The 16,756-nt window shown below is 46.5% G+C and overlaps 1 protein-coding gene across 3 annotated transcripts in view; it reads right to left on the bottom strand.

Moving 5' to 3' along the window:
- Positions 1–16,756, bottom strand: part of INPP5E (inositol polyphosphate-5-phosphatase E) — a 128,423-nt gene that overhangs the window by 51,397 nt on the left and 60,270 nt on the right. For all 3 annotated transcript variants that reach the window (XM_060251196.1, XM_060251195.1, XM_060251193.1), the window contains exon 6: positions 5,467–5,574. In XM_060251196.1, coding sequence (XP_060107179.1) covers positions 5,467–5,574 — 108 coding nt within the window. The remainder of the gene's footprint in view (positions 1–5,466; positions 5,575–16,756) is intronic.

Here is a 16,756-nt window from a genome sequence, read left to right as displayed (position 1 = left end):
TATTTGTTTCTTTAAAGTAAATAACACTGGCGGGGGTCAAGTAATGGGGGGAGGGATGGGGGAAAAGTAAGATATGGGGTAGGAAAAAATTTTCTTTTTCTTTAAGTCTTTATAAGTTGTAGATATAGTTTTGCTACCATATGTTACCAATAAAATTGTTTATCATAAAAAAAATGTGACTTCTTTGTGTTTTTGCAGATCCAGGCTCTGTAGAAGGTGCAGCATGGTCCTTATGTTGCAGAGCAGAAGTTGTCTGGATCCTGCAACTATCAGCCAGTCGTCTATGTAGGGCAGGGGTGGGGAACCTTTTTTCTGCCAAGGGCCATTTGGATGTTTAGAACATCATTTGCGGGCCATACAAAACTATCAACTTAAAAAACAGTGCTCTGCTGAGGGAGAACAATCCAGGCCCGCAAAGTTAATGTAAATAATTGGTTTTCTATTTGAAGTAATGTGGGGAGAGCCTAATTTGGCACACACACACCCATGACCCACCACCCTAGGCCTAGGTCCAGAGTTTTTTCATAGAAAAAGCCCAGCGGGAACTTAATAGCATATTAGACTACATCCCCTTATATTAGTATATTAGGCTACACCATCTCAGAAAATCAGGTGCAAATTGAACTGTTGGTAGCTGGCTCTCACCCCTCCCTCCCTGCCTCCATGCAGAAACTGCAGCTGCTTCCAGCAGACCTTTAAAGGTACCCACATACCCCAGCAGCAGTCCTTTACAATGCCCACCACTCAGGCTCCACAGAGAGAGAGGGAAGAAGGGAGAAAGGGGGAAAAATGGGGGGGAAAGAGAAATAAATGGAAATAAAGAAATGGGGGAAGAAAAGAAAACAAAGAAATGGGAAGAAAGGGAAATAAACAGAAATAAAGAAATGGTGGGAAGAATTGGGAATAAAGGGAAAGAAAGAAATGGGGGAAAGAAAGAAAGAAATGAGGGAGAAACTTACCTGAACGGTGACAGTGACTTTTCCAGGCCCCGCAGCGATCCTGGTGGGCCAGCCAGGCCCCAGGGAGACTGTCCCACAGCATGGCTGAGCTCCGTGATCCCTGCCAGCCAGCTGGGACCCAGGGAGGCTGCTGCACAGTCCAGCTGGGCCTCATAATCCTCATTGGCCAGATGGGTCACATGGCTCATCTTGGCCCAGCAATCCCCAAGTGATTTTGAGGACCATAAACGGCCTGACGTTCCCCACCCCTGATGTAGGGGCACAAGATCACTCCTTGTTGATAGGTGAGCAGCTATCACCACCTTAGTCTTGGTGAAGACCCATGGGGTTGTAGAGAGTTCAAATGGGAGGGCTTCATACTGGAAATGGTTTGAGCCAATCGCAAAACAGAAGTAATTCTGATAATATGGTACATGCAGGGTGGTAGGAAACTCTGGATCTATAGGACGCCAGATTTTTGGTCCCAATCTGGTGGGTCACATGGTTGTCAAGCAGACGGATTCAATGATGAGTCAAAGTTGATACTAAGACTACATTTATTGATAAACCGTTACTTTGGTTCAAGCCGATGACTTGAGAGGAATGAAGCCAATACATTGATACAAGAGTTTTTAAGATACACTTCAAAGGGATTCCTACGGGGAGGAGGAAGCAGGGGAACATTCACACTTCACTACAAAGATACATTCCCAGGACAGTTATCAAACAGGTTGGCCTTGTATTCTTATGCGAATCTTTCTCCCACAGGAGGCTCCTTGGGAAGGCGCCTACTACTTTGTTCTCAACAGTTACCAGCCATAAAGGGAAGGGGGGTGACTACAGAGTAATAAACTAGCAGCATTTGGTTCATCATGATTTTACCCAGGCCTGGTTTTGACAGGCCAGAAACCCAACAGTCTTTGGTCCGAATCAGTCGAGCCTGACAATGGTGGGAGCCAAGGATAGGCCAAGTGAAGTGGATAGGCTCCACAGAGATATTGTCACTGATCCCAGGATGACGGCAGTGAAGAGGTGGGGGCCAAAATGGGGGGGGGGGGTTAACATTGTAGTCAACACTACAATCCGGAGGAGGTAGCCCATCTGGCACAGGAGGGTTTGGCTGTGTTAATTCACCGTGGTTTGAAGCCAAGCTATCGTCCCTGCAAGAGTGAGATCATGGGCGGGAGGAAGTGGTTTGCTGTGTCAGATCAAGCTTATGCTCAGAGCTGGAAAGTTGAATAGGCAGCATGTGCACTGAGCCTGGTACCAGGAGGGCTTAGCTGATGAATCGGCAATGCCAGAAGTTGAATCGAGGGAATCACCAGTATAATTTTTTGTGTCTGACACCGGACGTTTCAGCTAGGCAGAGTGTGACCAAAGTAGTCAAAATTCCAATGTTTCTCATCTTTCTTGTGCCTCTTTGCCTTGTCTCCTTTCAATCCCTTATCCTCCCTGCATTTCTTGGCAGGTGTCAAAGATTCCAACACTGGCATAGGTGGACGGGGGAGGAGATGTACGGCGTTGGAATGGGATTGGCTCTGCAAGCCTGGGTCACCCACTGAGACCACAGTCGACATCAATGGTGACGACTGAGTCAAGGCATCAGCTGGTATCGAGGGAGTCAATGCCATTCTGGTTGGGGACAGTGCCAACATGAGCAATGCTGCAGAAAGACAAGCTGCTCTATTATTTCTCGTTCGGGAAAATGGGCACAATGTGCACATGAGTCAACTTGGTGGGCTTCTCCAAGACAAAGGAGGCACAGAGAATGGCCATCAGGTGGAAGAATTTTACTCCCTCAGCGGATGCACTGTTTGAAGAAACTTCAATGCTTTTCCATAAGCCTATCTATCTATTGATGGGTGGCCGGTCCAACTCCTCCCCAGAAGATCTGACCATGGTATTACAAGCTGTGGCATGGCGGCTCAGGCTGAGTCGACTGAAATTGAATCCAATGAAGACGGAGGTCCTGTATTTAAGTCGTGGCGATTCAGGAGCGGAGGTCTCATTACCAATCTTTGAGGAAGCGCCACTTACGTTGGCGTCAAAGGTTAAAAGCTTAGGGGTATTCCTGGACTCCTCTCTAACAATGGAGGCCCAGGTGGCAGCCACTACCAAATCAGCCTTTTATCACCTTCAGCTGATAAGGAAGTTGGTCCCCTACCTTGAATACAACGACTTGGCAATAGTGATCCATGCCACAGTCACCTCGAGACTGGATTACTGTAATGCTTTCTACATGGGGCTGCCCTTGTCTCAAACCCGGAAGCTTCAACTAGTGTAGAATGGTGCAGCCAGGCTGTTAATGGGCCTGTTAATGAACCGGAGACAAAGGACAAGACGAAAGGGAAGCGATTCAGGCAAATGGAAAGAACTGTACCGTCCAAAGCAAAGGAGATCAACTGATCAGCGTGGTGGTCAAAAGGGAACTGGTGGGATGTCTGCACAAGCCAGGTGACCATGTGTGGTGAGGTTTTTGCGCATGCTCACTGGGGTCTAGGCACAAAAATCCCAGGCTTGCTATGTACCAATCACAGTCGGTGCAGGCACCCTACTCCCATGTGTGTGAAGCACAGAGACCATGACGAAGATACATATATTTCCTAGTGGTTGGGACTGCAAGTGACTATTAGTCTAATATTAAAGAGTAATAATATTCATTAATAAAACTAATTAGTAAGACCAAGGATGCCCTGCACTAGAACTAAGCCCATGACGGACTTCCAGGTTTTGGTCATAGAGGATTGAGCTGCTCTTCAGTCGATGAGCAGATCAGAACCTCTGTTCTGGGCAGAGAAGGTGATCTTAACATCTGCTGCCTACCTCTTCCAGGCAGGGAGAGAGCCAAGATATGCTTATCAAGTTCTGAGGGGATTTACTTTGGGTGACGAGGGACTCTAGTGGGGTTCCTTTTTGGCTTTGAAGAGTCCCCCGAGAAGGGCTGCATTCAATCGTCTACAGAGGATCTCTGAGGTCATTAAGTTGGCTTAAATCCAACAAGATACAAAGCTTCTTTGAGACTGATCAACATCTAACAACTAAGAGAGCAGTGTGCAGAAGAGTATCGGAATAGAAGGTAAAAGATTTATATCTATCACTCCGGGACTAATAAAAGACTAAATAAAAATAAAAACAAAGGTCTGGATCCAGAAATATCATCTTATATTAAGGAAGAGAAAGGAGGGGTTAAAATTGGGACTTGTAAACTTGGAGAATTAAGACTAAAAGAGGAAAAACAAATATTGTTTGGAATACCTGTGGTCTGAAATAGACAACCCCTCTGAGAAGATTTGCTGAGCTGGTGATTATAATACAGGAAATGTTGTAATTGAAACATGAGACTTCATAACCACTGAAAACGAGACTTCGTGTCAAGAAAGGGAGGTAGGTAAAGGAAGGAGCCATTAGGAGAAGGGAAAAACAACAAGTTTCCCAGCCTTCTCTAGGACTCAGAATCATAGAGAAGTATCAGCGGCCATTATAAGAAGGTCAAAATTTTAAAAATTAATTAAAAGAAAACTAGCCATTGAAAAATAGCAGAGCCGGCAGATATTGTCATTAAAAAGGTTAAATCTATTGGACTATATACTTAGAATCAATTTTGGTACTATTTTGGAGAAAAAAGGAAAAAACTTTTTAAAAGGAAAGAAAAACCGTGGCAGCCTTCTTGAGTAAAAAAAGTTTTAAAAAAATTAATATCTTGCCCTAGGAACATCAGAGAACGGCGATTTTGGGCTTATGTAAAAGGGCATGATTTAATCTACAGGACTGTGTATTTAAAATCTGAATCTGAGAGGTCAACTTTTGAACCCATTTAAAGCAAGAGGTAAACAGTGATGTCGGAGCAAAGATTAGCAGCAAAGCAGATGCTAACGATCTGAGGTCAACTTTTGAACCTATTTAGAGAGATCTAGAGAAGTTTAAAAACAAGTGGGGAAAGTTTCAAAAATATATTGAAAAACAATGGAACATTAAAGGACATTTGGTGATCTTTGACAATGGTTAATCTTTAAAGAAACTATATATGGATTACAGTTTAAAAAAATAGAATTATTGGATTATAACTTTTTCATTTACTTGCTAACGACTAAGAAGAACTACCATGAAGATGGATTATAATTATAACCTTTGGGCTTTTTAGAGAAAGATTCTTTAATAGATAGAGTTTATTACCTTATAACAAACTAAATTAAATAGTAATATGGAGATGTTTGTTAAGGGGGAAGGCACTGCTGGGGGTCACCAAAAGGGGTGGTGGTGGAGAAAATGTGATATATGTGTATTAATATTTAATGACAAATGATAACATACCATTACAATATATTACATTATAATAAATTGTTTTAACCACAATGATCTGTATCCCCCAAAGCCCAGAGTCAGAACTAAAGCACAAATCTACTGCAGAATGGAAAGTTTCACTGTTGCGCACCATAGCAGTGACACTAAGTTGGAAAGGACAGCTAAATTTACTGCAAAATATTTATATGAAGAGAGGCTAAGTACACCTAACTGCCAAGTGACTCACATAGACTGGAGCGATATGGGTTGGTATCTGGAATGTTTCTGGGCAACGCAAGAGCCTGGATGGTCTTGTTGTAGTCCAGCACCCTCTCGTACACTTTGCCATCTCCAGCTGAAAAAAAAACCCGATATCTGAGTAAGGCCTTGTGAAATCCAGGCTGGGGACAAAGATCCACCTCAGCTTCTGGGGATGTTGAACCAAAATGATTTCTAAGTGAAGGGGAGGAAATGGATGCCGCTTCCAGTTCCCAGGACAGATCACTCCTGGCCAAAGAGACTAAGGGAATGCATGGCATCCAGTAGGCACACCCATCAGCCCCAAAGCAATAAGTCACACCAAGTGAGCTCATTTACCAGTGAGCATCTATCAAGAAAGCTAAGTGTAGTTCTCTCCAGATCCAGGTTCTAAATGACCAAGGAATATTTAAAAAGAAACATCTTTTTTCAGCAGTGGCAAACTGACAAGGGGGACAAAATGCTGGGAGACAGGAGTCCCAAGTGAGGGATAAGGAAATCCTCTCAACACTGGCAAGTCCTACCCTGCTCTTTCTGAAATTTCAGCAGGCACAGCATACACATCATGAAGCTTTGCTGCAAAGATTCAGACTTGTTTGGTGGCAAAAGAAGAGCAGGGAAGCTGAAATGCCAAGGAGGCTAGAGACCACATTCTGCAGCTGCCTGCTGTGCTGTCTATGAGGAAGACATTCTGTTCCCCATAATCCAGGAACTCTCAGAGGAAAGTTTCTTGGAAACTCTATAGGAGACACAATGTGCATGAACACCCCCACCACCACCACCACCAAACCAAAGCATCACTATGGTCTCCAGAAAAGATGACCTGCCCAGTCTTAAAACCATAATAGAAAAAAAGTCAGGGTGAAACTATACTATAAAGGGAAAACCCTTTTGGCCTCTACTTCTGAGTAGACTCTGCTACTAAATAGATGAGAGAAAAGCCATATAAGCACTAGCTCAAGATGAGACCATTATTATTAAGAAGACTGATAAGGGGGGAGCTATAGTGGTTTTAGATGTTCAGGATTGTTACACCATGGTCTGACACTACTGTCAGACTCTGTTCATTGATACTCTTCTTGAATATTGACCACTAACCATACTGATTAATAAAAGATATATGCTTACTAACTCGTATTAGTGTAGTAGTGGAAGGGGGGCCAAGTAGGGGCTAGCCCAAGAGTAGCTTCCCAGGAATATCAAAGGTTGTTAGCTGGTCTTTGAAGTAGAAAGTGCCCGGGCAGATTCTCACCTCCCCCCCTAGAGACGGCAAGGACATCGCCGCCGGGAAATGTAACCACCAACTGTAGAAGATAAGGGGGAGCCGTGTGAAATGTATCACATGCAAAGACCGCCTTTGTTTTGGGAATTAGGGGTAGATGTGAATGCTTTGATGTATAATGTTAAATACCAATGACTCGAACTGCTAGCCATCAGTTCCAATGTCTTTCATGCTGAAGTAACTTTGGAGAATACAATAAAGGCAACTTTGTTTCAAATAACTAAGTCTGCTCATTTTGGAAACTTCAATGAACCTTCGCTGACAACTACTTAATAACGCTACTCACTACTCGCTATACCCCTCGCACACAAGACCCAACTTGACACATCAGGATTACAGTAACTGAGGCACTTAATATGGGCATTATAAATGACCAACTGAGTAAATTTTTAATGAGAGAGTATTCTAGGATTCCAATGTTTTATGCCCTACCAAAGATCCATAAGAGGGATTCTCCAACCCCAGGCAGACCCATAATATCAGGGTCTTGAGCCTAAAGCACAATACCTACAACCATTTGTATGCAAAATAAACATATACATAAAGGACACTACATACTTTATTAATCTAGTGGAAGGTATGGAGATACAACAGGAAACAACTTTAAGTACAATGGATGTATTCAAACATCCCACATGAGGAGGCAAGGGCAGTAGCAGAAAACATCCTGGAATCCTGCAATGAAAAAGTCCACCTACTTACTTTTTGATTTAATTATTAGAATTAATTTTAGAAAATAATTATTTCAGGTTGGGAACATCTTTTTTTCTACAAACGTATGGGATTGCAATGGGAAGTCCAGTAGTCCCAGATTTAGCCACTCTGTTCATGGATTCTTCTGAACGATATATTTTTTCTGACAAAAATCTCTTTAAACAACATATTATTTTCTTCAGACATTATATAGATGACATCCTTTGCCTTTTTTCAGCATCCAACAAGATCATTATTTCAAAAGGTGGCTGAACTCTACATTCCACAATCAAATTTGACTTCCATTTTCATAATGAACAAGTAAGTTTTTTTGATACCATAGTATATAAACAGGATACTGGCCATTTAAAAGTCGAAGTATTTCATAAACTCACTGACAGAAACTCCACTCTACATTTTTCCTCACATCGTCCATACCATCTAAAAAACAGGGTTGCCCCTAGGGTTAAGAGGAATTCTACAACTGAACAAGATCACATCAAGGAATTTCAGGCTTTGGAAATGAAACTCAGGAATAGGGCTATCCCAATAATACAGTGCAAAAAGCCAAAAGGGAAGTGGAACACAGGGACAGAAGGCAGTTGTTATAATACAAACAAAAACTGTAGTCAGACAAGATTAAATGTGCCTTCCAGTTTTCAGAACTTATGATATCAACAAAATAATAAGGAAACACTGGTACATTATTTCACATCTGCCAGAGTGTAAAAATGGGCCTGAAATAGGATTGAGGCATGGAAAGAATTTAAAAAACATGTCAGTGAAGGCAGACATCTTAAGTAAAAAAAACAGGTTGCTTACGTGTAACTGATGATCTTCGAGTGGTCATCTGTGCAGTCACACATATGGGTCTTGCCGTAGGCAACGGAGCCATACCGCGGAGTCTCCAATAGCTCGCCTAGAGCGTTTTTTGGCGCGCTTTCCACTCGCTCTGGGGAGCAGGCATCGATTACGCATGCCTGGAGCGAGCGGGAGGCACCATTCCCACTCAGTTTCTTCCAGCCGCTACTGACAGTCTACAGAGGTAAAAACCAAGGCAGAAAAAGCCAGCAGAGGGGAAGTCTGGGTGGACATGTGTGACTGCACAGATGACCACTCGAAGATCATCAGTTACAGATAAGCAACCTGTTTATCTTCTTTGTGGTCTCTGTGCAGTCCCACACATGGGTGACTAGCCAGCTGAAAGTCAAAAGGAAGGTGGGTGCTGGCAAGGAAAAAACATTTTAATAGTCACAACATAAGAATGCACTCACCGGGGTGAATTCAATGGAAGATGGACCTGAGGACCGCTTGGCCGAAGGAGGCGTCCCGTCTGGCACGAATGTCCAAGGCATAATGCGAGACGAACGTGGATGGCGAGGACCATGATGCAGCAGCACAGATGTCCTCTAAGGAGACGCCCTCCAGGAAGGCCGAGGAGGTCGAGACCGCTTTGGTCGAGTGAGCCTTAAGGCCTTCAGGTAAAGGTTGCTTAGCAACCTTATAGCACAACCGGATTGCAATGGATACCCATTTAGAGAGTCTCTGGGTAGAAATTTTGCGTCCTCTATGAGGATTACAGTAGGTCACAAACAAGTTAGGGTCCTTACGGAACGGTTGTGTACAAGAGAGATAAAAGGACAAGGCTCTTCTGACATTGAGGGTGTGTAGAGCTCTTTGTCCAGAGTCCTTGGGATTAGGAAAGAACGTAAGTAATGAAGTAGAAGTTGAAAGATGAAATTTTGATACGACTTTGGGTAGAAAAGAGGGGTTCGCTCTCAGGACTACTTTGTTGCTATGAAAAACTGTATAAGGTGAGTCAGAGCGGAAGGCACATAAGTCACTGGCCCGCTTGCCAGAAGTGAGAGCGACCAACAGGGCAATTGTCAGCTTGTGTTCAACTTTATACTAACCATATTGCCTAATCTTTTATGTTGTTTACTAACCCTATGAACTGTAACCGTACTTCGCAAAGGGGCCACCGTCCAAGACCCATTGGGCGGGGAAGCTGAAGGAGTCGGGTCGTAGCAGCACTGCACTATCGGCGGTGCTTGACGAGGATTCTATAATGTTGGAGGAAATCGGGGAAGAAGACTGGGGGCTGGAGCCAGCGGGAAACGAGACCGACCTGCACTAGAGGGTGCCCAGCGCCAGGTCCCAGAGAAAGCGGCACCATTGAGGGTGAGAATATCGGGGGAACTAATGTATATTCCATTGACATTGCTAAACATTAAAGTAAAGAGATTCATCCACGCCCAGGCCTTAATAGACTCGGGGTGCACGCGGGAGATAATCACCCCGCGACTGGTGGATCTATTGGGGATAGGCAGAGAAAAACTGCCCCGGCTGCTCGAATTCGAGCAGATGGATGGGACTAGAATGAGGGGGGAACCATGCACGGAGCAGTCTCAGGAGATTTTAATGGGGGTGGAGGACCACTGGGAGATGGAAATATTCGTGATCGCCCCCTCCTGCTCCTTCGACATCGTACTAGGGGTGGGTTGGCTGGCACGGCACCAACCAGACATCCAGTGGGGTGAACACACCATAGACTTTACGGACCGGAGGTGCGTCTCCCACCTCTGGAAGGAGATTTGGGGCCCCCGACCTCCACCTAAGAACGAGAAACTTTGTGTGGCTATAGAGGTGAAAACTATCCCCAAAGAGTACCGGGACCTGAAGGGGGTGTTCAGTGAAAGTGAGGCGGACGAGCTGCCCCCCCACCGGGCAACGGACTGTGCTATAGAGCTCCTGCCCGACCAACCATTGCCCAAAGCCAAGCTATATTCGATGGGGTGGGCAGAGAAAGCAGAGTTGAGAAAATTCCTTGACAAAAACCTCCGGCGGGGCTTTATCCGGCCAGCAACTGCCCCGCACGCCGCCCCGGTACTCTTCCGCAAGAAGAAGGATGGCAGTCTTAAACTTTGCACAGATTTTCGCGGGATCAATGGGATTTCCATGTCAAACGCCTACCCCATCCCCCCGATCAAAGACCTGCTGAGTGCGGTGTCGGAGGGGTCCATTTTTACCAAATTGGACCTACAGGACGCTTATTTTCGAGTCAGGATAAAAGAGGGGGACGAGTGGAAAACAGCATTCAACACACCGTTGGGGCAGTTTGAGTATCTAGTGATGCCATTTGGGCTCCAGGGGGCCCCCGGGGTATTCATGAACTTTATCAATGAAGTCCTGCGGAAATTCCTATACAAGGGGGGGGGGTGGTGTACCTGGATGACATCATTATTTATTCTAAGGACATGGCCTCCCACGTGAAACTGGTTCAGGAGGTGCTGAGCACGCTGCTCCAAAATAAACTGTATGCCAAACTATCGAAATGTGAGTTCCACAAGGAGGAACTGGACTACCTGGGCTTCCGGGTCTCGGGGAAGGGATTGGCCATGGACCCAGCAAAGGTCCAAACGGTGTTCGAGTGGGAACCCCCGAGAACACGTAGACAGCTCCAATCTTTCATCGGGTTTGCAAATTTCTATAGGACATTCATACAGGGGGTCACTAAAGTGGCCCTCCCCCTCACTGACCTATTACAGACGAAAGGGAGGGGCCCCGAAGCGAAAAAACCGAGCGCCAAGCTTAAATGGACTAGCCAGTGCCAAGAGGCGTTTGACACGTTGAAGCGTCTCTTTACGAGCGAACCCGTGTTAGTGCACCCAAACGAGCTTAAGCCCTTCGTGGTGCAATGCGACGCTTCCGACACGGCCGTAGGAGCCATACTTATGCAAAGAAACGAAGAGGGGCACCTAAGACCATGTGCCTATATCTCTCGAAAGTTCTCAGGCGAACAGAGGAATTGGTCAGTGTGGGACAAGGAAGCTTATGCGGTCACGTTTGCTCTAAAAACATGGCGATCGTGGCTGGAGGGAGCCCGGGTCCCGTTCGAAATCTGGACGGACCACAAGAACCTAGAAGCCCTGACCGGGCGGCGGAAACTCACAGGGAAGCAAATCTGGTGGGCTGGGTTCTTTCCTAAATTTGACTTTACGCTCCGCCACATCCCCGGGGCCAAAAACTTCTTAGCCGACGCGCTGTCCCGGCAACCCCAGCACGAGAGCGAGCGAGAGGAGGTCATAGACTCGCTAATTTCCCCCCGAGCAGTAGCGGGAGCAGTGCAAACACGTTCTAAGTCCAAAGCACAGATCAAAGAACCGTGGGGGGGGAAACAAACTGATCACCGAAACTGAAGTGGAAGGGGAGGATCGGCCGGAGGGGCTGAAAAGGGGAGAAGGGGGGTTCTGGTATCATGAGGGAAAACTTTACGTTCCCAAGTCCCTACGGGCGGAAGTCCTACACCATTGCCACACTAGTAAGCTGGCGGGCCACTTCGGCTACGTAAAAACCCTGAACATGGTGCACCGGCAATTCTGGTGGCCTCAGATGAAAAAGGACATTTCGGACTTTGTGCAAACGTGTCCAACCTGCCTCATGGCAAAACGGAGGGGGGGCAAAGTACCGGGACTGTTACAGCCCCTACCCACCGCGCCGCGGCCGTGGTCGATAATCTCCATGGATTTTATAGAAGAACTACCCCCTTCAAGGGGGAGGACTGTGATTTGGGTGGTGGTTGATACTTTTTCCAAGCAGGCTCACTTCATCCCCTGTAAAAAGCTCCTAACCGCAAAAGAACTAGCCCACCTGTTTTTTGTGCATGTGGCCCGAATCCACTCAATTCCCGATAAGGTCATTAGCGACCGCGGGCCACAATTCGTTGCCAATTTCTGCAAATTGATGGGCATGGAGCAAGGTCTGAGCTCCGCCTACCACCCCCAAACGGACGGCCAGAGCGAGAGGGTTAATGGACTTCTAGAACAATACTTGAGGTGCTATGTAAACTTTCAACAGAGTAACTGGGTGGACCTGCTACCTTTTCCGGAATACAATTACAACAATAGTCTCCATGCCTCTATCAAAGTTCCAGGCCGTCCACGGGTACGAGGGGAAGCCTTTGCCCACACTTCCAGGGGGCGACGACCCCCCGATCTCTCCTGAATGCCAACAGTGGTGGAAGGCACTGGAAAGCTCCTGGAATATCATACAGGAAAACCTGGAAGAGGCAAAAAGAGACTATAAAGCCCAGTTTGACAAAAAACATAGCCCAGGGTGGGACTTTAAAGTGGGGGAGACAGTATTCCTGTCCACCAAGAATCTACCACTGCCACAAACCTCCAGGAAGTTAGCCTACAGGTTTTTAGGGCTGTTCCGAATAAAACGAGTAATCAACAAGGTGACAGTGGAACTGGACTTGCCAAAGCTGTTCAGTAAGGTGCACCCTGTTTTCCATTGCAGTCTTATCCGTCGAGACCGGGGGGGGGGGTTGAAATGGCATCCTCGGGGCCCCGAGCCGACGCCCATCAAGGTGCGGGGCCAGCAACACCACGAGGTGAAGGAGATTCTCGATGCCAGGCTGCACAGGGGAGCTCTGCAATATTTAGTGAGGTGGCGTTACTTTCCCCCTAGCAGCGATGAATGGGTGAAAGCCTCGGATCTCAACGCCCCGCTGCTCCTTAAGCAATTTTACCTACTGCACCCAGACAAACCCCGAGCAAGAGCTTAGGGGGGGCAGTATGTCAGCTTGTGTTCAACTTGATACTAACCATATTGCCTAATCTATTATGTTGTTTACTAACCCTATGAACTGTAACCGTACTTCAGCTATGTAGAGAGAAAAGCAGGGGAAAGAGGAGCTTGGTGCCAAGGGCTGTAAAAGGTGTTTGAAGTGCAGAAATTATGCGGCCCATTCTCAGTCGCTACAAGGCCAGCAGCGGAGGAGGAGGGACAGTGGTGGCTAGCTAACCAAGATAACAGCGTGTGAACCTCACACCCCTTAGAAGTAGAAAGTAACTGTATTATGAGAATGATTTAAATCCCTATGCTTTGATCCTGGTCCATAAAGGCCAGAACTTTCCTTTGTATGTTATCACTTTCAAAGACTTCTCGTAGCAGTAACATTGATGTAACCAATAAATGATACTTATTTTCAAATGAAAAGAGTCTCTTCATTGTTGGAATGTCCATGAACCCTACGCTGACAGCAATCTTCCAAGAGAGAAGATTAAGGGCCACGGTAGCCAAGGGTTCAAATGGAGGTTTTATGAGTTGTGAAAGAACTAATGACAAACTCCAACCAGGAACAAATGGTTTGATGGGAGGGTGAAGGTGCAACATGCCCTTGAGAAAGGATTTGGACAGTCTATGGGAGAACACAGTCTGACCGTCAATAGGCTCGTGGAAAGCAGAAATGGCTGAAAGGTGAACCTTCTAAGAAGAGTAGCTGAGACCTGACCCCTGCAGAGACAGAAGGTATTCCAGGATCGAAGGAAGAGGTACAGACTCAGGATTAAGATGATGGGAGGATGCAAACGAGCAGAAACGCTTCCACTTGCACTGGTATGAATGCCTGGTAGATGGCTTTCGAGCATTCAGGATAACTTCAGCTACTTTCGGTGGTAAGGATGTGGCCGAATTCTCCAAGCCGTAAGATGTAGAATTTGTGGGTTGTGGTGCCAGACCTGTCAAGTCGGCTGATTCAATAACAAGGCCTTGTTGATTCAAAGTATCTAGTTTATTGATATCATTGTTCTCGACTACAAGAAGATTGAAAGACTAAAGATCATACAGTTGAAGGCAATCATATAAAGTACACATCAAAAGGATTCTTGAGGGAGGGGCACACTATGCAGGGCACATTCACATGCTGATGTTACTATTTCGTTCTCAGGCCCGGCTTGGCCTTGAGCGTCTTCCCGACTCCAACCTCCCCCACCGCCCAGCCTGAGAAGGCTCCATAATCTCTTTCACATATTCCCATCTCAAAGCAAAACTACATAACAAAGGAAAGGAGGGGGGGTGAGGAGAGTTCAGGCTAGCAGCATTGGAATACAGTGTGGCTTTACCCAGGATACCTCTCTCCTGAACCAAAGATTGAATACAGGCTTGACCAGAGTTAAAGCAGACTTGACAAGACCTGGCCATGACCCTGTGTGACAAGATTGTCTGCCAAGGCGGCGATAAGCATGATGAGACATTTGAAGGAGTCTCGTGAACCACGGTTGTCGTGGCCACCATGGTGCTATCAGTATGCAGTCTGTACCATCCCAAGCAATCTTGAGCAGAGATCGGGTGATCAGAGCAGTTGGTGGAAAAAGGTAATGAAGAGGACCTTTCCAATTGTGAAGGAAAGCATCGTTGCCTCTCCTTGCATAAAAGAGAGGGCATTTCGTGTTGTCCTTCGTAGCAAGAACATCTACTTTGGGAGTCCCAAAACATGCAAAGATTCGATGCAAGTAGCAAGAATTGAGAGACCATTCGTGGTCGTCTATGCGAATTCTGCTGAGAGAATCGGCCAAGACATTCTCTATCCCTGGAAGGTGAATGGCAGTCAGGTAAATATTGTGTTGAATGCACCATTCCCAAAGAAGGATGGCTATGCGGCACAGACGAAGAGATATGTTAACGCCCTGTTTGTTGACATAGAAGACCGTGGTGATATTGTCAGTTGTGATCTGGACATGTCGGTTGGTTACAGATGGAAGGAACAATTGAAGAGCCCTATGAACAGCTATGAGTTCTAGGCAGTTTATGTGCATAGCCCTCTCGGGTGCAGTCCACAGACCTCTGACAGTCTTGTCCTCTAAGTGAGCTCCCCATCCCCACTTGGAGGCATCTGTAGTCACGATGACAGACAGAGGAGGAAGAACAAAGGGCATTCCACAAAGTAAATTGTCTGCTACTGTCCACCAGGTAAGGGAGAGACGAACCCTCTGAGGCACATGAAGGATGGTGTTCTGTGGTTGTACGTGTGGATGGTAGGCACGAACAAACCAAAGCTGGAGATGCTGCATGTGCAGTCTTGCGAATCGCAAAACGGAGGTTGTTGCAGCCATGAGGCCCAGAAGACATTGAATGGTGATTGCTGGTTGCATTGGAGTATGCATGACCCCTGAACCAGGGACATAATGGTACGGGCACGATCCTCGGGGAGGTAAACTAGATGAGGGGATGTGCAGAGACGAGCGCCTATGAACTATAAGTCTTGAGTTGGTATGAGGTGGGACTTGGCAGTATTCACATACAGGCCCAGGGAGGCGAGAAGGGGGAGTGTTGTTTTGAGATTCTTCGCCAGTTGATGAGCTGTAGGAGCGATGAGCAGCCAGTCGTCTATATACGGGAACACTAGAATATCACGAAGGCGCAGAGCAGCTGCCACCACCGCCATGCACTTCGTAAACACTCTGGGCGCAGTGGACAGTCCAAACGGGAGAGATCGGTACTGAAAGTGATGATGTCCCATGGCAAAACAAAGATATTTGCGGTGCTGAGGCCTGATGGTCACAAGGAAATAAGCGTCCTGGAGATCCAGAGATGCCAGCCAGGAATCCTGCGGAATTAGAGGAAGGATGGATTGGACGGAGATCTTTCTGAATTTCTTGTAGACTATCCACTTATTTAGTCTCCAGAGATCCAGAATGGGTCATTTCCCCCCATCCCGCTTGGGCACCAGGAAATATCGTGAGTAGAAACCCGATGGTGAAGAGGAACAGGTTCTATAGCATTTTTTGGAGCAAGTCCAGAATCTCCTGTTTGAGATGAGGGGAGGGTGGAGTAACGGTGAAGTAGTGGTGGTGAGGTGGCAAAACGAACTTGATTGCGTACCCTAGATGGATTATGGTGAGCACCAAGAGTCCGTGGTGACTGAGCTCCAGGTTGGATAGAACGGGAGAAGACGTGTTTGATAGCAGGGGTTCAGCTGTGGAGTGAGATGTAGAGGGGAGTCAAAGAGAATGCTTGGCTGGTTGAGCAGACTTCTTTGCAGGCTGAGAGCGAGGCCTTTGTTGGAAGGGTTGTTTTTGCTGGGAAGGCTTCCTCTTCCAATAATCGGACTGCTTAGGAGAGCACTGACGCCTTTGGAAGGATGGTCTCCAAGACTGAGGTCGATTGAATTGCTGAGAGGCTGGCTGGGAAACTCCAAGGCGCTTTGCCCTCTTGCAGCCATCATCTACGGACGTCAGGACCTCATCTATAGAGGCATGGAAAAGGCCAAGGCCATCAAAGGGTAAGTCCTCAATTTTTTGCTTAATGTCGGGTTGTAGGTTGGTTGATCTCAGCCAGGCGTGACAACACAAAGCCACCGATGAGGCAAAAACTCTAGATGAGCACGAAACAGCATGTCTGATAGTGTTGATCTGCTGCTTCGAGACTCGTGATAGCTCAGAAACTAGATTGGATACAGCTTTCTGAGAAGTTTCAGGCATGGAAGGGATGTGTGGAGTAATTTGGTTGGCAAGGTTAA

The sequence above is a fragment of the Heteronotia binoei genome, chromosome 12 (assembly GCF_032191835.1).
Source record: "Heteronotia binoei isolate CCM8104 ecotype False Entrance Well chromosome 12, APGP_CSIRO_Hbin_v1, whole genome shotgun sequence".
Taxonomy (NCBI): Eukaryota; Metazoa; Chordata; class Lepidosauria; order Squamata; family Gekkonidae; genus Heteronotia; species Heteronotia binoei.
This window is presented reverse-complemented; position numbering and strand designations above follow the sequence as displayed.